This window comes from Sminthopsis crassicaudata, chromosome 1 (genome assembly GCF_048593235.1).
Source record: "Sminthopsis crassicaudata isolate SCR6 chromosome 1, ASM4859323v1, whole genome shotgun sequence".
In the NCBI taxonomy this organism is placed as follows: Eukaryota; Metazoa; Chordata; class Mammalia; order Dasyuromorphia; family Dasyuridae; genus Sminthopsis; species Sminthopsis crassicaudata.
This window is the reverse complement of record NC_133617.1, coordinates 383,752,945-383,780,795: the sequence shown is the minus strand read 5'-3', so window position 1 is coordinate 383,780,795 and position 27,851 is coordinate 383,752,945. Positions and strand designations below refer to the sequence as shown.

General features: G+C 36.1%; 1 protein-coding gene and 1 long non-coding RNA gene across 2 annotated transcripts in view; one reads left to right on the top strand and one right to left on the bottom strand.

Annotated features, from left to right (window-relative positions):
* Positions 1–4,496, bottom strand: part of LOC141549684 (uncharacterized) — a 65,397-nt gene extending 60,901 nt beyond the window's left edge. The window contains exon 1 of the long non-coding RNA XR_012484421.1: positions 4,402–4,496. This is a non-coding gene — a long non-coding RNA (uncharacterized LOC141549684). The remainder of the gene's footprint in view (positions 1–4,401) is intronic.
* The window catches only part of ALPK2 (alpha kinase 2), a 152,290-nt gene that overhangs the window by 64,429 nt on the left and 60,010 nt on the right, over positions 1–27,851 (top strand). Inside the window, exons 4-7 of the mRNA XM_074279450.1 lie at positions 11,487–14,763; positions 18,877–19,024; positions 24,474–24,601; positions 24,706–24,741. Of these exons, the coding sequence (XP_074135551.1) occupies positions 11,487–14,763; positions 18,877–19,024; positions 24,474–24,601; positions 24,706–24,741 (3,589 nt within the window). The remainder of the gene's footprint in view (positions 1–11,486; positions 14,764–18,876; positions 19,025–24,473; positions 24,602–24,705; positions 24,742–27,851) is intronic.

Here is a 27,851-nt window from a genome sequence, read left to right as displayed (position 1 = left end):
ACCCTAAGTTGCATCTGAATTACTATATTATAACAGATTCACCCTTTGAATTAACTGATTCCCTACCTTGGGGTAATTACCTCAGTCTCCCCATGTTGGGAGATAGAGAAATATCATAACTGCACATCGCTCCTCTCATTCCAGTTGTATTTGTTAGTGTCAGTTGCACAACAGCAGCTTGCCCTTCTGTGAATATGAAAATTTATACTTGGTTCATTTCCTCTTTCCATTGTTAAATCAATTCTGCTCAAAAATAGTAAAGTTGCTACTTTAATTCCCCACTTCTGCATTGTGGAATGGCAATACAGCTATTTAATTGCACTCTTCACGCATTCCCTAGTTTTTTGTTGGGGCTCAGAAGTTATTATGCTAACAGAATCCTCTTTTTTAATTTTATTTTTTATTATAACTTTTTATATACAAAATATGCATGGGTAATTTTTTCACATTGACCCTTGTACAAACTTCTGTTCCAACTTTTCCTCTCCTTCCTCCCACCCCCTGCCCTAAATGGCAGGTAGTCCCATATAAGTTAAATATGTTAAAGTGTATGTTAAATACAATATACGTATACATATTTATACAGTTATCTTCTTGCACAGGAAAGATCCGATTTTGAAAGGAAGTAAAAATAACCTGAGAAGAAAAAAACAAAAATGCAAACAGTAACAGAAAGAGTGGAAATGTTATGTTGTAGCTCATACTCATTTCCCAGTGTTCTTTCTCTGGGTGTAGCTGGTTCTGTTCATTACAGATCAATTGGAACTGATTTGGATCCTCTCACACGTCCATCAGAATTGATCATTATGTAGTACTGTTGTTGAAGTGTATAATGATCTCCTGGTTCTGCTCAGTTCACTTAGCATCAGTTCATGTATGTCTCTCCAAGCCTTTCTAACAGAATCCTCTTAAGTTTTACTCCTTACATGGAGAAAAGGAATGCTCTTATAAGACTTTTCTCTATTCTTTTGGTAAAACTTGAGTTTAATGGACATCTTCTAATTCTCAGACCTTAGTCTTTATCACTTATAAAATGGTGTCAATACCATCTCTTCTTCTGTCTGTTTCTAAAATCTCTTCCATTTCATATTCCACTCTGGATGTGACTAGCACAAGAGCAGGTCCATAGAAATTCAAGTGAACACAGTATTTTATATAAACTGTGGAATGAATGTTCTCTTTGAGGGGGTTCTATCTCATAGATCAAAAGGTTTAATCGCTTGGAGATAGTAAATGAGTTCGGATAGCTACATTATCTAAAACCTGAGAAAACTTAATATAGGAAAGTATGTGTAATCCATTATTTCATTCATTCAAAAGTATTCATTAAGTGCATCCTAAGTGCCAGGCATATAAAGAAAAAACAAAATAACCTTGCTCTCAAGGAGCTAGTCATTGATTGGGAAAAAGGAGAATGAAATTAACACAGAGATAAATATAAATAAAAATTAATTTCTGAATTGGAAGAAAGGACACCATCCACTAGAGAAAAAGGATCATGTAGGTCTTCAGGTAACAGGTGATACTTGAGCTGGGCCTTGAAGAAAGTAAGTATTCTATGATGTGGCTCTGAGAAAGAAGTGCATTCTGGGAATGGAGACAGTTGACCAAAGGCACACAGATGGTATGTTTTAGGCTCTTATCATATGTATCAGGGAACAGTAATAGGTCAGGCCTGGCCTTCTAATTCTAATGACAGAGACCCTTGTACTTTGTAGAGTTCTATTTTGCCTTCTCTGATCTTGTTCACATCTCAGTCTTCATTTTCCCAAAGGGAAATTCTGTTCTGTGTTTTTTCAAGACTGCAATTTGTCATTAGGTATACTAAGAAAATATATACACACATTCGTGTGTGTGTATATATACATTTATAATATATTTATATAAATAATCCAAATATATATGTATATATATATATATATATACTTTTACATATATCTATGTATATACATAGATACAACATGAAAAATAACTAGATTTGAAGTCAGGAAAACCTAGGTTTAAATTCTTCCTCAGACTCTTATAGTCTATGTGATGCTGGGAAAGTCATTTAAACTCTCTGGGTTTGTTTTATTTTTTTTTATTAGAACTTTTTATTTTTTAAAGCATATGCATGGACAATTCTTCAACATTAGCCCTTGCAAAACCTTATGTGCCAATTTCCCTCCTACTTCCTCCACACCCTCTAGATAGCAAGTAGTTCTGGATCTGTTTTCTTGTTTTTAGAATGAAGATAAAAATTGAACTTATAGCCTAGCTCAAGTAAGATAATGCATCAATCAGTCAATCAACAAACATTTGTTAAAAATTAACTAGGTGCCAAGGCTTCTGCTAAATTCTGTCGATATAAAGACAAAAATGATATATTTACTCATGCTTCAATTTCCTGTCCTGTCCTACTATTCATTCATCCCATCCTCTACTTGTTTTTGCTAAATTGTTCCTCTATATCTGTCTAGATTAGCATCCTTTATAGTGGACCTCAGACCTGTACCTCCATACTCAGATTTTACTAGATCCATATCTTCAATCCCTAGAGGGGAGTTAATCCACTGATCTTTGGATCAGTTAATCAGCCAATAAGTATTTTGAGTGTCTACTTTATACTAGGGATAGAAATTCAAAGAATGAAACACTTTCTACTCATAATGAACTTACATTCTATTGGAAGAAACAAGTAATTTTAAATATTATATGTGTATATAATATATATATGTGTGTGTGTATATATATAAACTATAAAATTAAGTAGCACACATGTGTTTATACATATATATATACATTTTATATATATATATGTGTACATACATATATCTATATCTATCTATCTATCTATCTATCTATCTATCTATCTATCTATTTATATATTTACCTGGAGAGAGGAGGACAGAAAGATACAGAGAGGACTATACACACAAATTAGTGAAATATAAGATAGCTTGGAAATGAAGTCTCTAGAAGATAGAGGATCAGGAAAGGCTTCTTTAAAGAAAAGCAGGGACTATATGAGGCAGAGGTAAGGATGGAGAATGTTCCAGACCCTGGGGGTCACAAAGTTAATATCTGTCAAAAAGTTAAACTGAATGGTGCTATCAAGCTATCTCACAGAATTGAGATATTAATAATCAATTAGTTGATTGATATTATTGGCTTTGAAGCCAGTTTTCTATTGTCTATACCACAGGATCTTTCAGAAAGGGAAATAATAGAGAATAAAGTTGGAAAGGTAAATCCTAGTCAGGTTAGGAAGAATTTTAAAAGTCAAAGAAGTTAATAGTGTGTCCTCTTAGCAATAGGGAACCATTGAAATTAATTGAGTAGAAATGGACATAGTTAGCTTTGTACTTAAGGAAATCACTTTAACAGCTGTGTTGAAGATCATTGGGAGAAGGAAGAGATTATCTGAAAATTCAATTAGGTGAGGATTACAATAAATAAGGATAGTGAGAAGAAAATGAATTCAAGAGTTGTTATGGAACTAAAAGAGTGATATCTGGTTACTGATTGAATATAAATTCATGTTGATAATGAATATGAAGTGTACTGAAAAATCTTAAAACATAAATATTAGCTATTATCACTATTATCTGGCAGCTAAGTGACACAGTGGTTAAAGGGCCAGACCTGAAATCAGGAAGACTCAACTCCCCAAGTTCAAATCTAGCCTCAGACATTTAGTTGTTGTGTGATCTGGACAAGTCACTTAACCCAGTTTGTCCCAGTTTCCTCATCTGTAATAGGAGCTAGAGAAGAAAATGGCAAAACACTACAGTATCTTTGCCAAGAAAACCCCAAATGGGATCATGAAGCATTAGACACAACTGAAAAATGACTAAAAACAAGGAAAAAAATTACAATTATCATCCTCTCACTCACTTGTTCAACAAGCATTTATCATAAAAACAGTATCTTGGCCATCTGAAAGTTAATTAAATTTTCTCAGAATTCAGTACCTCAAAAGCAATAAGAGTATCATGTATTTCTGCCATACTTTCATATAAATTGTTTCACTAGATAAAATGTAGGCATCTAGAGAGTAGGGATTGTTTCATTCTTTATCTTTATATCCCCAGTATCTTGCATAGTGCTTGTCATTTGGTGAGTGCTTAGTAAGTGCTTATTATTTGATTATTATTATTATCTCAATTCTGTGAGATAGCTTGATAGCACCATTCTTAGCCAATTTTTTTTTTGTCCTGGACCTTTAGGCAGTCCAATGAAATCTATAAAACTCTTCTAAGAATAAGGCTTTAAATGTATAAAGTAAAATACATAAGATTACAAAGGAAATCAATTATATTGAAATACCATTATCAAAATATTCAAATAACAATTCATCAAGCTAGAATTAAGAAGCCTTGCTCTAGCAAGGATTTGAGAAAAGCTCAGTGACTTACTTACTCAAGGTCACATAGCTGCCAAGGCCAAAATGAAAACCCAGGGCTCCTGGCTTCTGCTCTGATGCTGTTTCTACTATACCACAGTCCTTGGCAAAAGTTCCCTGATGAATTCACATTAACCCTTGGAGGCCCCCTTAACATCCTTTTATAGAACCAAAGTGAAATTCATAGTGTCAAAGCAGTAAAGGAGTCAGACCTATATTTCTACCCCTGATATATAAGCTGCACCAATATTAAAAACTCAGCGACTTTCCCAGAAATAAGCACAGGATTCTAAACTTAGCCTGCTGAAGTTTTCTCATTTCACAGGAGTCACTGGAATGAAGGAGAGCAAGTCAAATCCCAAGAATGCAATGGGTCCAATTACGAAGGGTGGGAGAGTCAGAAGGGAATGGAAAGACATTGGGGACAAATTCTAGTGAGTTATATACTTTCTTCTTATGCTTGTGTTATTTTGAAGTGATTTTTTTGAAGTGATTTTCAAAGATTTTAGTGAAGGTGTGTTTTTCCCCCCTCTTATGCTGCACAACTCCTAAAAATAAATACAGGTCCCCAAAATATTCTGCATTTTGCTTTCAAGCTTCTATTGGCTCAGGGACAGGTCTGTTCTGTCTATTTTCAGTTTCACACCACCAGGTGGTATGGATTTGATCTATCGAATGACGTCATGCATGTTTAATGAAAACTCAGCAGATATCTGGGAAAGGTTGGCTATGCATGAGGATGTAGCAGCTCAGGATGATTTGGGATTGGGAGAGTCCCCCATTTAAAGTGTCCAGGAGCTAGAGGAGGAAATTGAAAATGTGAAGACAACTGTTGATGGACATACTGCTATTTACACCCAGTCAAACATGGAGGAAAGAAGGTATGAGCGAAACAAGATGAAGTGAGGAAATTATGTGACAATAAAACTCATTTCTGGCATGTGCCAGTATAAAGCAGAGCTTGAGGAAGAGAGATGAATATCTGATTCTTCTAGGTCTTGTATCCATGTATTTGTGGTTTCAAGACCTTTCAGCACTTCAGACCCTTTGACCTTATTCCTCTGCTTTATCACTTCTCATGTTTCTTCCTACTGTTTTCCTTGGCATCAGTCAAGTTGGCCCACTCTTATCTGCTTTGATGCCTTTTTCCTTGGCACATCTTTCACCACCTCTATGCTTCAGTTCCCATTTGATGGATCTGCCTCTGTGCCCAATGACATTGTTCTCAAATATTCATTTCTCCCTCAAGCTGTCCAATGCCTCTTAAGGGCTTTGATTAGCCTGACATGGTAGGTACAGGACTGACCTTGGAGTTCAGAAGACCAGGTTCTGGGATATGGCTGCAGCCTGTGCCTACGGTTTTTACTGTCTGTGTGACTATGGACAAGTCACTTCACCTCAGTGCCAACTGAGGCAATGCTCTAAGATTACAGAAGAGTTGCTGATATGTCACAGTGAAGGAATTGCCAGGCAAAATGATCCTTATACTAATGAAAACACAGGATTCTCCCTCTCCTTCCCCCTACTGCAAATGTATATGTCCTTTTTCTCCCAATAGATAAGTTTTTTGAGGTCATGCCCCTAAAGTACATACCACTTATCTCAATAATTTCTTTCACATAGTCAGCACTTAGCAAATGTTTATTTATAATGACAATGATTGATGATGACATGTAAGCACCAAAATCTCTCTCTTGGCTTCACAGAGTAGGTATGTGGGAGATGGAACTGTAGAAGGAACTTAAGAAAACTTTGAGTAGTTCAGAGTTTATACAGGTATCAACAAAGACAGTTTTCAAACAGTCATACCCAAGCAGCTCCAAGGCAAAGGTTTTGTTGTTTTTCAATTATCTCTAATTTTTCATGATTCCATTTGGAGTTTTCTTGGCAAAGATACTGAAGTAGTTTGCCATTTCCATTTCCAGCCCCCTTTATAGATGAGGAAACTGAGGCAAATGGGGTTATTAATTTACTACAGTCATCTAGCTTAAAAAGTGTCTGAGTTTGGATTTAAGCTCAAGTCCTCCTAATTGGGGGCAATATGTGTGTGTGTGTGTGTGTGTGTGTGTGTGTGTGTGTGTGTGTGTATGTGTGTGTGTGTGACAACAGATAGGCGAGTAAATAAATTGCATTCACCAGGCAAGAAAAATACATACTTAATCAGTAACTGCCAACAGAACTTGCTGTCATTAACTGGGAATAGGGGGTTGTTGGTACCAGTTGTCAAGAGGTTTGTTAAATATTCAGTGTAAATATTTACACCTTAAAATATGCAAAGGCTACATATCAGGACTTGATTTATTGTTTTGTTGATTGTCTATATTTGAAGAAGTAATGAAGAAAATATTGGTAATGTAGATTCAACTTATGGGTATGTCCTGTGGTATACTTTTTTCTCCTGGAGAACCAAGTGTTAAACATTTACTAGCACATCTTTGCCTGGGAGTCTAAAAAATAGCAATGGCCCTGGCATAAGAAAGACAAAATGCATTCCTGTATCTGTTCAGCTAGTGAGACAATATCCCTTTTCCTGGCATTGGGAATAAATATTGTTTCCATATTCTAATGAGAACAATTACTAGAGTAGTGGTGGGTAACTTTATTAATTTTTGTCTATTTTGGGGGGGCTAAGAAGGAGTCAGGAGACTTATTTGAACTAGTGAGATTATAAAGGATATTGGTTGTAGATGATAACTGGCACCTGATGAGGCTCTTTTTTGAGAATGTATCTCTGAGTGTCCCTCTGTCTTTTATCATGATAAGACACTAGAGAAAACCTCTCAAATACCTCCATTATAAAATACACAATTACAATCTTTAACAAGGAATGAAGGGTTGAAAAGGACATGTTGGCCTGAGTGTGAATTTTTAGTCTTAAAATACTGCTTTTAGAAGAAAGTTAGGTCTGGAATTGTTGCTAGCATGTGATTTATTTTTCTTTCTTCCTCTCCTCTACAACATTGCCCCTAAAGAACCAGCCCTTTTGACTTCTGGGGCAAGTAGTACAAAACAAATTTTACAACTAATGTGAAAATAAAAGAAATAATTAATACCAAATTCAATTGAATTTCTCTAGTAACTTCTGATTATTAAAAGAGTATATGTGGCAAACTTTCACATCCTTTAAATTTTCGTGGCCTGGGACAAAGCCTTGGTGGCTTCCTGTAGGTTACAGGTCTGATCTCCATTCCTACTACCCACCCACCCACCTGAAACACACATTTTTTTCTAAAGGAAGATGTCTAATTCTGATACAGAGGTTTGTTTCTATTTCTCATATTAAAACGTGCGAACTTGGCAAGAAAACAAGTAGCTAAAAACAGAACACTGAAATTGATTCTCCATCAGCAGTTTTATTTTCACCTGAACAAAGAGTTTCCCCACAAGATAAGACATAAAGAAAGCCTACATGATCCTAGTCACGGGTCCTCTGACAAAAATCGAGCAGCAGAAGCCTCATTCTTTGTTGAGGCTGTTTCATAATGACTTACTGAGAAAGATGGCCTTCAAAGAAATGGCTGACTCACATAGAAAGTTTTGTTTTATGGTTTTGATTTTCATTTGAATTATTCTTCAGAATGAAAAATGAGACTGGAGCATCCTGTCCCCAGAACTGATGTCCCTAAAGTCTGTGGTTTCAGTCTTGGTTCTGTCACTTATTAGCAGTATGACCAAGGGCAAGTTATTAACAACAACTCACATTTCTATAAAAACTTAAAGATTACAAAGTACTTCCCCCTAATGCAATCTTGCATGGAAAGCTTCTGACCCAAGCAGGACCCTACTATCTCTAAAAAGATAGGTAGTGAAAGTCTTATTATCTCCATTCTACAAATGAGAAAAATTGAGACTCAGAGAAGTTAATGACTTGCTCAAATTATGTAGTTAATTTGCATCAAATTGGCATTTGAACTTAGCTGTCCTTCTTCCAAGTTCAGTGCATGTTATATCACAGTAGAAAGTCATGGACTTGCAGTCAGGATCTGGGCATTCTTTTTAACTTTGCTACTTACTACTTGTGTGTCTTTTAGGAAGTGATGGTTTCTCTTGGACTCAGTGTCTTCATCTGTAAAATGAAGAAAGAGGCTTGAACAAGATGACCTTAGGTCCCCTCCACTTCTAATTCTCTGAGTTCTAACCATCTCAAGGATTCTAAATCTAATTTTATTATCTACAAAGTGGGTATAATAATACTCAAAATACACATAGCTAAATTACTGGAAGATTAAGTGAAATAATATGAAATGTAACTGAAAATATCTTTGTAAAACATAAAGTTCTATTTAAATGTGGGATCTGATTTTAGAAAACCAGTATGTTTTATTATTACACCTTTAAGAAAATCTGAGAGATCAAATGTAGAAAATCAATTAAATGGGACAAGATTATTTGCATTACAAAGGATTCATCACAGAAGTGCTTTAGCAAAAAAAGTTTGGAGAAGGTTGTTTGTAGCTTGAACCCATGGGAAAGAAATGTCCAGCAACTCCGAAAAGATCAGCAACTAAGAAATAAAGAACTATGATCTGGTGTGGGTAGAGGATGTCCAGATTGTTGTTGTTTGTCCTTCAAAGAGACCAGGACATCAGAAAGATAATGCCATGTGCAAAGTTACCAGCCTCACTTTCTCCTCTTGAGCCATCTGGACTCAGTAGCCAGATATACATCAGGATGACTGGAGAGAGCCCTGGATATATTAAGAACCTTGACTTTTTTCAACTAGAGGTTGACTGAGACAACACCTTTAAGTGATTAAGGCTAAGTGAGAAATGAGACAGAGAATTGCCATTTTTACCTATCCAAAAAAAAAAAAAAAATCAGTCTGGGAGGGGAAGACGCTTAGGGTTTCTAGCCAAAACAGAAACAATTGCTATTTACATTCACTCTGATCCATCTGGGCCCAAAGCAAGCTATATATGGAATAAATAGAAAACAACAGAGTGAAACTATTGGAATTAAGAGTATTATATACTCGTTGACCCAGTGACACTGGCCTCCTGGCTTTTCCATGAACAAGATGTTCTATTTCTCAACTCCAGGCATTTTTTTTCTGACTGTCCTCCAAGCCTAGAACACTCTCCCTTTTCTCCTCTCTGACTACTGACCTACCTAGCTCCTTTTAAGTCCCAGCTAAAATCCCAACTTCTACAGGAAGTCTACCCCAACCCCTCTTAATTCCAGTGTTTTCACTTCAATCCACCCTCCACATTCAGGTACTAAAATGATTTTTTTAAAGCACAGATCCACCCATATCACCCTATCAGTCAACAAACTCCAGTAGTTTTCTATTGTCCCAAAGAACAAATACAAAATGCTCTGTTTGGCATTCAAAGTTTTTCATTAGATTATGATTGAAGTGAAGATTTTAGGTAAGAGAAAGAGTGAAGAGCCATGTCATCATATGAGACAGTGGTAAAGAAAGAGAAATTGGGGGAAGGTATCTGAGTGATAGGAGATAAGGAAAAGGGAAGAAGAGAGATAATGAATGTCCTCTATTTTTTTGTTAAAATACAATGAAAGATTTTCAGCTGAGAGAGTGGGGGAAGGGGAAAGTATGAGGGATTTGAGGAGGGATGAAAAGATTTGGAAGAAGTATAGTAGAGAATAGAATAGTGAGTTGATGAGGGAGGTACATTAAAATTACCTGGGAGCAATGATGGTCGAATTGAGGTTATGTAACATAAATTGTGAATCTAGTCAGAAGAGATGTATATTTTTCTCCACATCCCTTTAGCATATCTATAGAAATGAAAGCAATTGATGATAGGAGTGATATAATGCTGAGGGTTGGCTAGGTGCAACCCATATCTTCCTGACTATAAGAGGTCAGTTTGATGTGACTATATACTGCCTTTCCCAGAGGCAATAAAATAGGAAAATCATATCATTAAGCAATTCTAGGGTATTGAACACTAAAGCCTATTTCTCACTAATGCTGAAAAACCTCTCTTAAAAGGAAAAAAAAACACGTAAGCATACTGAAGAAGAGATGGAAGAGAGTCAACAAACATTTATATTAATTGTTTACTTTGTGCCAAGCCTTATGCAAAGTACTGGGGATACAAAGAAAAGCAAAAGAAGCCCTGTTTTCAAAGAATTCATAGTCTAATAGGAGAAATAATATGCAAACAGCTATGTATACACAAGTTATATACAGGATAAACTGAAAATAATCAACAGAAGAAGGCACTAAAATGAAGGGTGAAAAGTCATCTGGGATCCCATAGTCAATAGGACTTGAACCCACATCTTCCTATGAGGTCAGTTTGATGTCTACTGTATCAACTGCTTTTCCCAGAGGCAATAAAATAAAATAGGAAAATCACATTATTAGGCATTTCTAGAGTATTAAAGAATAAAGACTACCAATCCTGAAAAAATCTCTCTTAAAAGAAAAAAAAACCATATTCATAGCCAAGTCTGGTTTACTCCTCTGTCTCTATTTTGTAGAAGGAGTGACTGTAGTGAGACTCAAACCCATAACCTGCAACAAATCTAGTATTCTCTCCTTCTGCACCACTCCTCAATTTTAGAGGCATGAATTATACAGGTAGATTTTTTTTAATGGGAAAGTTTTGGAGGTGAGACAACTAGTGAAATAGATTTCTTGTTCTCCTTCCTCACATGGTCATCTTGTATAACAGGAATTTTAGGAGAAAAAAATTAATGACACGTCAGGAAAGAACACTTAGCAGTCAATGCTTTGGGAGTAAGAGAAGTTTGCAGTTATAGTATCAATTGTGTGTCATTTATTTTCATGTATGGCTTGTTGAAATGTGTCTTATAGTTACACCATGTATATATACACCAAAGTTCTATTTTAGTATGGGCTGGCAGTGCCAACTTTCTTTTGGCACTGTTTGATCTGTATTGTATTTTGAGGAACCCCAATGAAATTGCTTTGATTTATAGTACCCTGGAGGAGTTTGGGAAGTCACTGGCTAAGAAGATGTTTATTGGATTAAATGTGGATTTCAATTATTCATATTATCTCTGCTTCCCATTAGTGCAGGTAATTAAAGGATTAAATATCCTCTGGATAATTAACATGTCCTATTATAGGTCCTTAATAGTAATGATTCTATTCTGCTTCTCTTCCTAGGTACAAAGGGAGGGAAACAAAGCAGAGGGTATTAGCAATAGTCACCTGCAAGTCTCTTCAGAGCTCATGAGAAATTCTGAATTTCTATGGAAATCTTCTGCCTTAAGTGGGACCATAATAAACTCCAATGACACTTTGCAAAGTATCAGTGATGAAGATGGATCAGTGACCCAACACATACAGGTGGAAGGATGCTCTCCAGGGCCACAACACCATGAGAGACAAGACCAAGAAAATGACATCTGCCATCCCAAAAGTCCCAGGGAAGACAAGCCAAATGAGCAATTTAGGTCTGAGGCCAGTCATGAAAATGCATTAGACTGTGAATTCTTAGCCCATTACCAGAGGGTATGTGATGCTGATCTTGGGGAGCAAGAGAATCTATATATTGCTTTGGCAGAAGCTTCATATGATCTTCTGACAGTACCACATTCTCTTAGTGCACCAAGGGATGCAGAAGAACCATTAGTCATGGCACTCCATGAAACAGGTGACACAGAAACAGGATGTGATCCCAAAGATTTTTCCTCTCCAATGCTAGGTGATGACTGTTTGCCTAAAGAAAATTGCTCCAGGGGCTCAGAGCTGGCAGAAGGTCAATGTGAAGCGTCTGATTTATGTTTGCTCAGTGAAGTGATAACTGAACAACTTACTGGAGCACAGGATACTGACTCACCTTGCCCAACATGTGAAAACAGAGAGGCTGCAGGTGCAAACACAACACCATATCCCATAAACATTTCCATGGGAAGCAGCTTAGAAAGGGCATATGAAAATGAGATAAAAGAAAAGAAACTGGATAACAGAAAAAAATTGTCTAGAATGCTAAAAACAGATCAAGAAAGTAACCTAGTCAGTACTTGGAAAGACCACATTGTTTCTACAGACAACAACTGCCTTTCCCAGCTCCAAAAAACAAGTGATGAGACACTCCTTCTTGGAATTGAGGATGAAACAGCGACTTCTTTACTTTGTGGCATGATTGCAGAGCATCCTGAACAGAAGTCAACTGAGATTCCAACTGAAAATATCAGGAATTCTCAGATTTCCGGTGATGGGGAGGAAACACTTGCTCTTCAAACTATTGGTAGAGATCATCAGGTCAAATACTTTGCTGTTTCAATTGCTCAAAACAATCACTCAGAGGAAACTAAAGAAAAATTTCCTGGGGTGCCAGCTGGAAACATTACTCACCTTCATTCTGATGAACAGTCTACCTCTGCTGGAAGCGACTGGGCAACTAAAGCTTCAGAGCAGTTGACCCTCAAAGATCCCTTTGGGACAGCAGCTCATTTACCCCATCCACAGCTGCTGAGAGAAGAGTTCTTGAGTAATTCTTGGGGTGTTCTTACTGATGGATTGACCATTGAAAGCCAGGACTCTGAGGGTACTGTGGGTAAAAACTGGGAAGAGAGTTGTCAGAGCAAAGTGAGAGATTCAGAACAAAATATACACAAGGAGATTCAGCCTCACTTAGCTTCTTTCTCTGAAGACAGCCTCCAAGATGACTTCTATGCCATCGAAGCTGCATGGGGGCAAAGTAGCCTGTTGCCATTAGAACATTCAGCAGATAATTCTGAGGAGGGAGAAGGGAATTTAGGAGTTCCCAGTGGCAAAGTAGCCATGATGAGTGACAAAGAAGAAAGGCAGGCTTCCCAGAAGATTCCACATTCTTTGGAAAACCTCCTGGAGGAAACTAGCAAAAATTCCATGGATGATAGTCAGGGAGATTGTGAGTCGGGAGGGAGGCAAAAAGCCTCAACTTTGACAGATCTTGTTTCAGAGCCTTCAGCACCAATTCAGGCAGTGGATGGGGCAGGCCCAGTTAGTTCTGTGGTTGTGGACAATATTTGTGTGATTTCTGAAGAGCTTGGGGCAGACAACAAGCTACAAAAACTGGATACATCTGAAATAGACTCACCAACTAGCACCAATCAGTTTGCTTGTTTTGATGGGAAAATTCAAGAGAAAAAAGAAGTAAGAAAGAATGTAGGTTTTTATATCCCTAATATCCAGAATTTGAAAGATTCTAGCATCCTAGAATCATCAGTAGATCCGATAGATGAGAAGGAAGCCTCTACTGCAGTTTCACTATTTAAAGGGACCTTGAATATGGTCTCAGATGTCTCTGGGAAGAAAAAAACTAGTCATATAAGTAAAGCACAGGAAAAAGACCAATCTACAGAGATTTGCCCCATTTTGCTTACACAGCTTTTGACTCACCCACAAATCATGGAATCTTCTGTAGATTCTGCAGATGGAACAGAAGTTATGGAGTGGGATGGGACAGGAAAAATAGTGACTTCTGAGAGCACACTAGAAGTGATGTCAGAGGAAAGGAATTTCAACAAGGAGAGCTTTAGTCAAAAGTTGGAAGTTCCATATCATAAGGAAGTTAAATACCTTGGGGAAGGAATTCCATGTGCAGACATTGGAAGACAAAGACAAAGCCCAGAGACCATGGAGAGTCACTTAGATGAGTCAAGCCACAAGGCACAAGACAGTACTATTGAATGTAGTTCAGCATCCTTTGTTCTTTCCAATAATCTTGTTGAACTAGCCACTGATACTTCCAATGAAAGAGATACCAACAGTGCCATAAGCCAAACACAAGATGTGCCTGTGAATGACTTAGTTGAGCCAAAACATGAATGGATTTGTACTGATTCAAAGGAATGTAAAAACCCTGAGACTGAATATGCCCAAAATTTGTCACCTACTTTGCCTCCATCAAATGTGCCTGTTGAATTAACCTTGACTTCATTTCTAAAGGGAGAGGCCACACATTTTGCAAAGGATTGTAAAATACAAGAGCCTGCAACTGGAGAACTCAAAGCCACAGATTCACTGGGATCCCCCATAGAAACTTTGGCATTCATTCCAGCAGAATGTACTTCCAAAATCAGTCCTAAATGTCAAGATCAACAGCTACTAAATCATTGTCTGAAAGACTCTTTACCAGGAACTGTACAAAAGGTGCGCGAGAAAAAAAAGCATTGTCATATGGTACCTCTCAAATCTAAAGTGCCAGAGACTCTGGCATCAGCATCTGAGGAAGGAAATAAGAAGCAAGAAATGTCCGGGACTGGACATTTACCTGAGGGTGTGAAGAAGAAAATTCTGTCCAAAGTGGCAGCTCTGAAAATGCGCTTGGAAGAAAAAGAAAGGGCCAGAAAGAACTCTATTTTTAGTAAAAATATTCCTAAACCCGAAACACTAACTCAAAATGAAGAAAAAAAAGACCCCAAAAGATCATCTTGTAAAAGAGAAAACAAAGGTAAGGCTGAACTAATTTTCATTTCTTTATAGATGAGGTATATAAGATTAGTTTCAAGAAGACATTTATTGCCTCATAAGTCTTTTGCCTACAGTCAAGTTGCCATTATGTGACCATGGCACCTTTTTCTTTACCTAAAAAAAAATCAGTCCTATATTTTGTATTATTCAGTTTCCTGAAGATATGTTTTGCTAAGGGACTGAGGAGGGAAGAGACTATTGCACATTTCTATGCAATTATGTTTTAAAAGAAAGAGATCTTTTTATGAAAAAAAAACTAATTATAAGTATTATGGACAATATTTAAAGAGATGAAAAAAGTATTAAAATAGATTTAAGTGGTATTAAAACAAGATCCAAATAAATAAGTACCTGGATACTATTTACTACCTTTCTTCCTAAATAAATATTTACAAATATTACAAATACTAAATAAGTATTTATAAATTATTGTTTAATCTAACCCTGTTTTCTACCCCAACATTTGAGTATGATGCTTCACTCTCCCCAGCCTTCTAATTACTATAAATTTATCTGAATCAAAAGACTTCTGGGTAATGCCAAAACTTCCTGATTTACAGCCACTTCACTTTAAAAAACATTTTTATCACCACTCTTCCTTCACAGTCTGAAATGGAAATAATTCTTCTTAAGTTTCAGTCCTCTTCTTTTTAAAAGTTCTTGCTTTCCCAACAATGAAACTTGGAAGAAACCAAAAAAGACATTATAGAGAGATATTGTGCATCTCTATGTCAGTTATAGTAGAAACGCCATTATATTCTAGATCTGATCACAAGGGAGCAACATTTCCTCTTTACCTTAGCTCTTTCCTTTTGAAGTTTAAATTCTTGTTATTCTTATTACTTTTTGGATGGTTTCTTAGTAACCATCACACAAAGTGTTAGATACAAAACTATTTTTCCAAAAGAGCTTGTAGTTCCCCAACCAAGAGTGCCATACATAACTTTTTAAACAGAACCTAATGTTTTTAAACAAAGATAGAAAAGACATAAAACAGTTTTGCCAATGTAAAAGAAGTACTGCCTTTGGAACTTCATAAAAGGCATTGACTGTCTAGCTTGTTTATGAGAGGTTATTCTTCTTCAAAACATTGTACTATTGAAGTATTTGGTGATGACCCAAGACAACTTCATCAAGCAATGAATAATTAGGCCTAGTATAGCAAGAGCACACTTGAGCAATGGACTGGATCCTTTGTAGACTCACCCATAAGCAAACAAGGATAATTTAGAACAGAAGTATTGTTAAAGTTATGGTTTCAAACTATACACACTCACATGTAGATACATGCATCAGCACATACATAATCCCCTCACACACAATGTGGACCTATTCCCCTCACACAATGGATCATAGGTATAGATCTAGCCTAAGGTGGACTTTAGAGGTTATCATATCCAATTTCCCATTTTGATAGATGAAGAAATGAGTCTCAAGGTAGGTTGTGTCATATGGGTACTAAGAAGTAGAACTTGGATTTGAACACATGTCAACTGGCTCCAACTTTCAGCATCCTAAGAAAGGATTCAGAGTCAAGAAAATGAGTACAAGCAATTTATATCACTCAAAATTAAGAGCCTAGATTTCATATCTCAGGTTCATAATATTTCCATGCCATGTTCTGAACCTTGTGTTAGGGGGAAGAAGACCATTTGTTCCCAAGACACCCTCAGTCTTGTCTACTTCTCTGTGAAGGTGGAAATCCTTTATCAAAGGAGAGGAATGGGAACGGAGAGAAAATACCATCAGAACTCTGGACAAAGGTTTACAGCTATTGTATGTGTATCAAAGATGGCTCATGATCCTATTTCCAGTGTCCAACATGTCCCTGAGAGGTAGCATGACAGAGTGGAAAGAGCTCAAGTCAGAATCTGGATTTGAACCCAGGCTGACCTGTGGCTACTATTGTTTATACTAATAGCCTCAGAATATATGTACACTAAGCAGCTAAGTGGTGCCATAGTTCACAGAGTACCATGTCTGGAGCCATGAAGATATCTCCCCAAGTTCAAATCCAACCTCAGCCACTTTCTAGCTGTGTGAACCTGGGCAAGTCACTTAACCCTGTTTATTTTAGTTTCTTCATCTGTGAAATGAGTTGGAGAAGGAAATGACAAACTATTCCAGTATCTTTACCTAAAATACTCCAAATAGGGTCACAAAGAATTGAACATGGCAGAAACAAGTGACTAACAGCAACATATACACCAAAGGTGTATATCAGTCAATCCAGCTCTCTTTTTTCCTGAGGAAGAAGCCAATACCCTGAGAAGTTGAGTAACTTGCCCACGATCGCACAGTTTGTAAATGTCTGATATATAATCTGATTGTATTCCTCTGTCCCACCTGCCTTCTATTGAACATACTGTGACTGATGTGCCAAAGAAAGAATCCTAGAAACATATATTAAAAGGTCCTTACAGTCAGTAAAAATTAATAGCATTATTGTCTCCTTTCCTCACAGAGGTGAAGGTCTGTACTTGAAGAACATTAACTATGTTGTCAAATATCATTGTTGAATTGGTCATTTCTGCTTAATTCTTTTGTTTTGTTTCAAGGGAACAAATATAGGTATATATGACATATATATGTATGTGTATATGTGTGTGTGTGTAAATGACTATGATGTAAAAATAGCATCAATAAAACTTTAAAAATAAACAAAAATAAAATGGAGCTAACACTTCCTCTACCATCCAATGCCTAGAATAACAAAATCATTAGTATTTGAATGAAAATAATTTTTTTGAAGAATAAATGAGGCTCCTGGGTTTGTACATGTTTTCCCAAATTAATGCAGAGAGATATAATTAGAAAGTATTGAGTCTAAACTATTTTCTGATTGTAGAATTTATTACCCAGTGTTCCCATCACCACTTCTCTAATATAGAATAAGCTTTTTATTTATACAAGTAGCTGTTATTCCAACAATGACTGGCAACAGCTTTTGATCTACTGAATTATTCACAGTAGTGAATATTGCAGTGACAGATCAACAAAGCAATGTTGGACCTTGGCTGGGGCTCAGAAGGTTTTCATTATAATCATTTTTCTTTTGGTGATAGTGGTTGTTATTCCATGAGTGAACCTACTTAATGGGATTTTACTTGTATTGCATTGACACCTATGGCTGAAACTAAGGCAACTTTCCCAGAAACTTTCCTGGCAGCCTCAGAATGCTGACTTTAAATATTCTCATTATACCAAATGAAATTGCTTATTCTTTAGTTTTTGTGGCACCTGCTCCTTGCTTTTCAGGGAGAATCTACAACCAAATGAAGTAAAACTCTTTTTCCATCTAGATTTTTAAAAATCCCGGCCCTTTACATTAGAGCTTCTTAAATTTTTTCCACATGGGATCCCTTTTCACCTGAGAAATTTGTATGTGACCCCAGGCATATAAAAGGTATAAAAACCAAACATTTGCTGATAATAAATCATAATTTTGTGACTCCCCCCTTCAGTTATGAGACCTCATATGAGGTCACAAAACACAATTTTAGAAGCTGTGCTTTAGATGATGGTCCAAAACCAATTCTAAATGATATCATGTTAATACTGCCGCCTGGTGGCTACACAGATAATTATACCCTAATCTGGTACTACACTCTTGCTTGCCCCATCTTCCAGCAACTGATTTTTTTTTTCATAGCTTATATTTGTTTTAGCCAGTACCAATGTCCTGTTGATATGGAGGAAATAAAATATAGCTCATTTTTAGTAGGGTTTCTTTAACAAAGAAAGTAATGAAGAAAAACTCAACACAAATATATTATTGAGTTGCCCTTTGCTTCTTGGTGGTCTAGCTTTAATTACCTTTACAATTCATTTATACACCATTCCATGCACTTACTTAATATTGGCTTGGGAAAAAAGGTAGAGTATAGTTTTGTTAGCTGAAAACATGTATGTGGTATCTCATCAATATCCAATTTCACTTTTTAAAAAAGAAGGACTCATATTCTGTTTCATTGTCTGTGATATAGATTTGGCTCCAGGATTTTTGAATACGAAAAAGAGGAGGTCATATTTTCTAGATCATTTAATTTCTCACTTTCCTACCAATGATGAATTGCAAAATTCTCATTGACAGCCCCAGTGCTATTGAAGAAGATCCAGGCTGAGATGTTTCCTGATCATTCTGGAAATATAAAATTAAGCTGTCAGTTTGCAGAAATCCATGAAGACTCCAACATCTCCTGGACAAAAGATTCTAAGTTAATTGCAAGGGTTCAAAGAAGGTAAAATGTCTGGCTTTGGACTAGCCAGTCTTAATCATTTCTCACAACCTTATTGGGGCATTGTCCTCATTTGCAATATGAGGAAATTAGTGTAGACGGTCTCTAAGATCTCTCTCATGTCTGACATTACACAATTGTATGATTTTATGACCATCTTGTCACATAGTTTCTTAGGAGGTAGTGGAGGTGGCAGAAATAGTGAAAGAAGGTAAAGATTAGAGTTCCATTAAGGTAAAGATTCAGTATCTTATCTAAATATACCAACCCATTAGTAACCAAGTAATATTTGTTGAATAGGGATTAGGACTAGAATTATGATCCCATATATCACAGGAAACTACAGATTGAGGGAATTCTCCAATTTTTAGTGGAGGTTAGTATCTTCTTTGTAACTCGGTCTCAGAGAATAGCTTAGAGCACTGAGACATTAAGTAACCTGCCTAGTTCTTGTAGCTATCTTGCGTCAGAGGTGAAGCTTGAACTCAGATATTTTTGACTTTAAGGCCAGTTCTCTGTATATTATGTAACACTGCTTCATTTATTGAAGCCTGGAGTCAGGAATAACTGAGTTCAAATGTGGCCTCAGACACTTACTAGATGTGTGACTCTATGAAGTTACTTAACTCTTCTCTGTCTCAATTCTTCATCCAAAATCCCTGGAGAAGGACATAGCAAATTTTCCAAATTTTCTTTGCCAAAAAAAAACTCCAAAAGGAATCATGAAGAGTTGGACATGACTCAAAATAACTAAACAACAATAATAATTCACATTTCTATAGCTCTTTTAGAAAGCATCTTTCTCATCTTCACCTGTGAATCAGGTATCATAAGGCTTATTATTTCCATTATGCAGATGAGAAAATCATATGAGAGAGGTCAGACACCCTTGCTGAAGATCATACAACTACATAACATCAGGATAGGCACTTAAACCCAAATCTAAGACCAGTCCACCTGCTTCTATACAGTGCAATGTGCTAACTTCATGAGGCATTAAGAAGTAGACTACGGGGAATGCTCAGGTGTGAAAGCAATACTGTCCTAGGGAACTAAAGACCTAGAATCTGGTGCTTGCTTTGCAGCTAAGAAGCTTGAGGTCTTAAGAAAATATCCATGTTTTTGGATTTCAGTCTATATGCTTGCAAAGTCAAGGGACTCAAGGACATACCTTCCAAGATGCCTTCCAAGTCTGAAATTCTACCAACCTCATACTGAACTAGGCTTTTTGCATCTGAAATGTTTTTCCTTACATATGTCATTGTGTGTGTCTGTTTCATAATTATCTCCATTAACCTGTCAAGTACTGTATACAGTCAAGCAAAGGTCAAAATGCAGCAGATGAACCCACGGATGTAAACAAGTATGGCATCCTTGGCATGAAGAGGCAAGAAACACTTGTAGCCCTCAGACCAAATAGCAATCATTTAGAAGTGCTGACTAGCCATTTCTAGGAATGGAGGGACTAGTTTGTTTTTCTGTTTCTAAGAGATTGATGAGGTAGGGAGTGCAAGTGGCAATGGGATTTGTTTCACTAATAAACATGCCAGGTATGCTGTCTGGGGTCTCTGAAGACTTGGTGGCTCACTTTTGTTTCTTCTCTGGGATAGAAAGTATCATCTCACTTTTGGCCCTTCTTCAGATCTCACTGAATCCCTTCATTTCTTCAGGAAATAGACTTTTTACTAAAAGAATTAAAATTACATGATTTAAAAACAAACAACAGGGCTTGGTTGTGGCTAAGGGCAAGCTTAGGCAAAACCACCAAGGCCTTAGAAATGTTACCTTTTTTTGAGTCTTTTCTTTTGCTACCTATGCACTATTCATTTAAGCAACAGGAGGAACTTGCTAGTGAAGGCTAAGTAAGGCTAAGTAAGCCTTAAGTTACATTCACCTATCCTTATATCACTTTCAAATGATCACCAGCCCTATATGACAGAAATTCTGACATTAATAATCATAATTATAGCATTGTTGCTGTTATTAAAATATATTAGCCACAAACATTTTTAAGTTCCCCCTCAGCTTAGAAAAATCAAACAATCCACTCTTCAAAAACCTCACAGACAGCATATAAATAACTGTGAACAAAGAGAACATATATCAAGAGATTCAGAGTAGTTTCAGAAGGAAGGCACTGATTTTAAGAAGTATAGGGAAAAGCTTCTTGCTGAATTTTGAAACATTAGCTGAGACTTGAAAGAAGATACGAAGCATGTGGGAGGAATACTAGGAGGCTAGAATATGAAGAGCGGTAGGATGTAAAAAGATTGAGGTTAGGAAGGGACCAGATTATAAAAGACTTTTAAAACCCAGCTGTGGGATTTATAATTGATCCTAGAGAAGGCAACTAGGTGACATATGCTGGGCCTAGAGTCAGGAAGATTCATCTTCCTGAGTTCAAATCTTATCTCAGATGACACTTATTATCCTCGTCATCCTTGGCAAATCACTTAATCCTGTCTGCCTCAGTTTCTTCGTCTATAAAAGGAGCTAGAAAAGAAAATAATGAACCACTCTAGCATTTCTGACAAGAAAACCCCAAATGGGGTCATGAAGGAAGAGTCACACATGACTTAAAAAATACTGAAGAATAACAACAAAAGAGATAATAGGAAAGCGGTAGAGCATATTGAATTAAGTGTATTTAATATTCTTTAGGAAGATCAATTTGACAATAGATAGATTGGAGGGAGGGACAGACTTGGAGTGAAAGAAAGATTGTGACTGGGTTGAGAGAAAAGGATATATTTGTACAAGACATGCTGCAAAGATGAGAAAGATAAAATGTGTCAATGGTTTGAATATGGGGAGTGACTGAGAGTGAGGAATCCAAGTTAGCTTATTGGTTGAGATCCTGTATGACTAGGAAGATAGTGGAACCCTTGCTAGGAAGAGAAAAGTGTGGACTAACTATTTTAGATATATGCAATTGTCATTGCTGAGGGGGCATTTTGTTTGAGATGCCCAAGAGGCAGTTGGACATACACAACTGTGGGTTAGCAAAGAGATTAGATATACAGATCTGAAAATCAGATGGAAAGAGATTCATGTAGATGGCCCATGAGAGCTAATGAAATTATCAAGTGAGATAATATAGAGTGAAAAAGGTACACACTTTGCGGGACATTCATGATTAGAATATGTAATATGGAAGAAGAACCAGCAAAGCAGTCTGAGGAGTGATCAAATAGAATGAGAACCAGGAAATAGCAGTGTAACAAACCAAGAGAGGGGAAAGGGATCCAAATATCTTCTAGTTCAATCTCCTCCTTTTACAGATGAGGAAATTTTGACTCTTAAGATTTCAAGTGATTTGCCCACGGATACTTAACTAATAAGTGGCAAAGAAGGAATTTGAATTCAAGAAACCTAAATTTTACTAGGGGAATTCAACAGTATTGGTGAAAGTAGGTATACTAATAAATGAGACACAATCAACAGTAGCATTATTCAAAAAGTGTTATGACATAATCCCTATCAAAGTCCTCCTTTGATACTTCCTTCTAGTGTAGAAGCAACCCTGGGTTCTTAACCACTACCAGTAGAACCTCAGCTCTGGCAAGTCCTACCAAGCTGGTAAGGATACAAACATAGGCCCACAGATGGATTGAAGGTCATATGAGAACCAATGACCTGAGTTAAGTAAGGTTCATTATTAGGTTGACCTTTGGTTATAGGATGAACTTTTTGACTTTGCAATTAATAAAGGTCCATCTAATAAAACAGGGAGAGATGTTCATCTGCATTCTTGGAAGATCCACATAAATGAAAATTCAGATTCTTGAAGTAGTGAAATTAGAGTTCTATAATTCTCCAGTTTATCTGTATTAATGGCCTTAGGGTCATCCTTGACTTTTTCCTTCCTCATTCTTACTTCCAATCAGTTGGCAAGTCATAGTAATTCTATTGCTACAATGCAACAGGGATTCATCACCTATTTTCCACCCTGGAATAAGACAATGATCTCCTCTTCTTTTTACACAATCCCATACATTTTAATAAACATGAAGCATATCATATGCCTCATATAAGGCTATGGGATCAGAACCAGTTTACAAAAAATAAGAATAAAATATGGAATGAAAGCTCAGACCTTTCAGTATAGTAGAGGAAAAAGCATAGGAGAGGTAAAAACAAAATGCTATAAAAACTTCCTGGAAGAAGAGACTATTTTTAGCTGGAAGATTAGAGGAAATTTCCTGAAGAAGACTCATACAATTTTATAAAAATGTAACCACTGTGCAAAACAATATTTACTTACATTTATATATTTTGACATGACATTGAAAGTACATCCTCTTCCAAATATTTTTAGTCTCCCAAATATTTAGTAAGTGCATATTGTATATAAACCACTCTACTGGATGCTCAGGGTAATACAAAGATGAAGGAGAACCAGCTTCTGCCTCACGGAACTTGTAATTTGGTGGAAGAGATAAGAGTTAGGCTAACTAAACATGGACAAAGTAAAACCACAAAAATACATTTTCACAAAGTTGTATGAAAATTGTGTGTAAATCAGGGACTTTACCAAAAAACTAAAATGGGATAAATTCATTTACTAAACTCCAATTAACTGATACTCAAAAATTAGTCAGGTAGGGATTTTCTTTCTTTTTTTTCTTTTACTAAACCAAAGTTTTCCCCCTTCCCCTGTCATTTAATAAGCATTTATATACCAGCCACTGGGCTAAGCACTGGGGCTGTAAAGAAACGCAAAAAACCTGCAAAATTCCCTCCCCTCAAAGACATGACAGTCTAATGGGAAATATAGAGAATTAACTTGAAACCCAAAGTACCTATACATTTTCTAGAATGAATAAACCAAACAAGATATAAAAATATTCACCCAATCAAACATGAGGCAAAGAGTTGTTTCAGTAAATATTTATACATATTGAATTATGTTTAAAATTCACTAAGGAGCTCACTATTCAAAGAAATGCCTCTTTTAATACTTTTATAAGGCAGAGAACACTCTAGTAATATAGATAATTGTCCCTTAATTGATCCATTTAGTCAGTCAATTTTGATATAGCTGGTTTTCCTAAAACAGAGCACCCATATAGTATTACTACTAATGCAGGTAATCAGGACAGTGTACAAAAGTATGAATGGTTATGCAGAAATATCTCCATTCTTTTCAGTGATTTGTATTACAATGGCAGATTTATTCTCCTAATGGATGGGCAGATTAATATTTCATGATGGTGCACAAATATTGGTGCAAGATCAGGATTTTCAAGCCAATAGGCTCTTTTACAAAATTTAATGGGCCAAGCATTCTTTACAGATAAATTGTTAAACAATGTACCACAATGGAGGACTCCTCTTAGTTTATTGGTTGCAAAAGACAGAGGAGGAGGGAACAGGAGTTTTTCCTTGCAGCTTAAGAATATGAGACTTTAAAATGATTAAGTTTGTAAATGTTAATGTTTTTTATTATCAGTGCAGGAGATAATTCAACTGTGTCCTTGGCCATTGTTCAAGCAAGTAAAAAAGATCAGGGATTGTATTATTGCTGCCTTAAGAACAGTTATGGAAAAGTGACAGCTGAATTTAACTTGACTTCTGAAGGTAAATCTCAACTTTATACTCTTGGATAGAAAGCACAGTTACAGTCATTTCAATGATGCTCCTGGTCTGACAGCCTTTTTCTCTCATCTTTTGTCTCCTTTTAGTTCTGGGTCAGCTTTCAAGTCATCAGGATATTAAGGGTAAGTCAGTATGGGCTGTCAGAGAAAATGGGTTCACCATTAAATCATGAAATAGGCACCTCCTGGGATAAATAATGGAAAAATGTGTTCCTTTAGACAGATAACAAGTAAAATAGGTAAATTACTAGGGAGGTTGGAGAAGTTAATGGCAAGCAATAAGCCACTTCAATCTCTCATTCTCTTGCTTTTGAGTAACAATATTCACTAACATCATTTTGTCAAGATATTATAATTCTAGAACTTTACCATTACCAGAGAGAGGGATTAGGTAACACTCATTATTGTAAGTTTATTGATATCTTTGTTTTTATACCACATTTAATTTTTTTTCCAGTTCTAAAGTCAATTTTATTTTCAGCTTCAAATTATCCTCCTCTCCCCATTCATTGAGAAAGTAACAGAAACAAAATCCATCACAGTGGATTGTACATGTATAGGTATGCAAAACAAATTTCCACATTAGCCATGTCCAAAAAAATTAGGAAAAAAGAAAGAAAGAGAAAAAAATATTCTTCAGTCTTCACTCTTGAATCTATCAGTTCTTTATGTGGAAGTATTACATTTTATCTTAAGTTCTTTGGAATTATGGTTAGTTATGTTAATCAATTATTATGTCTTGATTATTGATTATCTTTATAATATTGCTGATAGCATATATTTTTTTTCTTGGATCTGCTCATTTTACTTTGCACCAATTCATACAAGTATTTTTAGATTTTTCTGAAACCACCCCCTTCATTATTACAAGCACAAAAGTATTATATTCATATGCCACAACTTACTTAGCCATTCTCCAATTGATGAGTATATCATGTTTCCAAGTCTTTGTCACCATAAAAAGCTACCGTAAATATTTTTGCATATGTGTGTTCCTTTCCTATTTCCTTCATTATTTTGGAATATAGAACTTTTGGTGATATTACTAGATCAAGGACTATGAACAATTTAATATTTTGGTGTATCTCCAATTTGTTTTCCAGAGTGGTTAGACTCATTCACAGCTCCACCAATGATCTGTTAAAGTACCTATTTTGTTACATCTGTTCTAGCATTTGTCATTTTACATTTTCTTCATTTTAGACATTCTAATGACTAAATTGTTTTTTAAATCATTTTACTTTGCATTTCTCTAATTATTAGTGAATTGGAACATTTTTATGACTATTTATACTTTTGATATCTTCCTCTAAAAAGTCCCTATTTGTATACTTTGGCCAGTTGTCAACTGATGAGTGCCTTTTGTTTTTGTAAATTTGATTCAGTTCTTTGTATGTTTAAAAAAGATCAGAGGCCTTTATGAGAGAAACTTGATGTAAAATTTTCCCGGTTTTCTGCTTTTCTTCTAGTTCTAGATGCTTAGTTTTATTTTTGTGAAATCTTTTAAATTTTATGAATCAAAATTATCTAGTTTAACTCCTATAAACTTCTCTTTCTCTGGTGTGGCATAAAGTCTTCCTCTATCTTACAGGTAAATTTTAATCTTACAGGTAAATTAATCTTACAGGTAAATTCTTATACAAACATTTTGAATATATTCCTTCCCCAAGCTTTCCCTTGTAACAACTGGGGAAAAAAATTAAGCAAAATCCCCATCTGGCAAAGCAAACATTTAATTCTCCACACAGACCATTGTGTTTTACCTCTACAATAAATTTAAGTTGGTGCATTTCCTCATTTCCTGTCCAGAATTAAAATTAGTAATTATAATTACATAGAAATCTGCTTTGTTTTACCATTCTTTTCATTTATATTATGATACACACATATACGTGTATATATGTTTGTGCATACATGTATATATACACACATAATTTTTTGGTTCTGCTCACTCCACTGTAGCATATAGTCTTCCTATGTTTATCAAAATTCTTCATGTCCATTGTTGCTTATATTTTGTTCCTTCATGAGGAATGTGGTTAGCAGTGGAATCTGTGGGTTAAAGGCCATAGACATTTTAGTCACCTTTTAAAAAAACATATAATTCCAAATTGCTTCCCAGAATTGAGTTAATTCATCAAGACCATCTGATTATTGCTATTTTTCCACAGCCTGTTCAATATTAATTTGTTGTTTCTCAAAAGGAAACAATATTCCATTACATTTGTGTACCACTATTCAGTGATTCCTCAATCAATGGGCACCCATTGTGTTCCTAGTTCTTTGCTACCACAAAGTGTTGCTATGAATACCACTAATACTATAATAAGCATTTGGAATGAGGACTTTCAGGTTAGTTTCTATTTGCAAGGGTCTATCATATATAGATTTGATAGTTGAAGGCAATCTCCTCCCCACAAAAATGCCATTCACCAAGATTAGACTTTTTTCCCACAATTCCACCTCCCTCTTTTCTGCCTAGACTCATAAACTACCTCTTTCATTGCTTCTACTGGTTGTTCAGCTGTGCATGCTGATAAGCACATTCCCAAAAAGCATCAGGTATTTGGCAAGAGCAAATCCTTTCATCTACACTTCAATGCAAGTAGAAGGAGGGTTTTGATGTTTGCCTTTGATACCCATATACAGCTTTCTGCTCAACAAAGCTTAGGAGCCATTCCTGAATCTGCTCACGTTTTGATCAACTCCTCCACTGAATGTTCCCTGGCAAAGTGTTATTCTGCAGCCTATCCCTCCTCACAGAAATTTTATTCTCTGTTCAGGGTAGAAATTGTAGCTGATTGAGGAGAGAATTGAATTTTACTTCAGTTAAAATCCTTTTGGATCATTCTAATCATTTATAACTTGTGCTCACTCTAAAACAAAACACAAGGCAAGCCAATCCCCAAACTTAAGGATGAGAAGATATAGAATGAAAATACTAAGAGAAGAATAACTAGGATGTTTGCCTGCTTCAGTCGGGAGGCATTAGAGTCCCCTGGAAAAAGAGCACCAGTGTGTTCAACAGAGCATGGAAGTTCCAATCTCACTTCTGATGATTACTCCCTGTGTGACTTTGGCCCCGAAACTTAGTTTCAAGTTTCTTCACCTGTTAAATGAAGATAATGGGCTGTTGACTTCTGAGCTCTTCCAAATTAGATCTGTGAATTTTTGTCCTTCACCTTGGGTCCAGGAGAAGTTGTGATATTAATATTTTGGGAATGGGAGTTTTA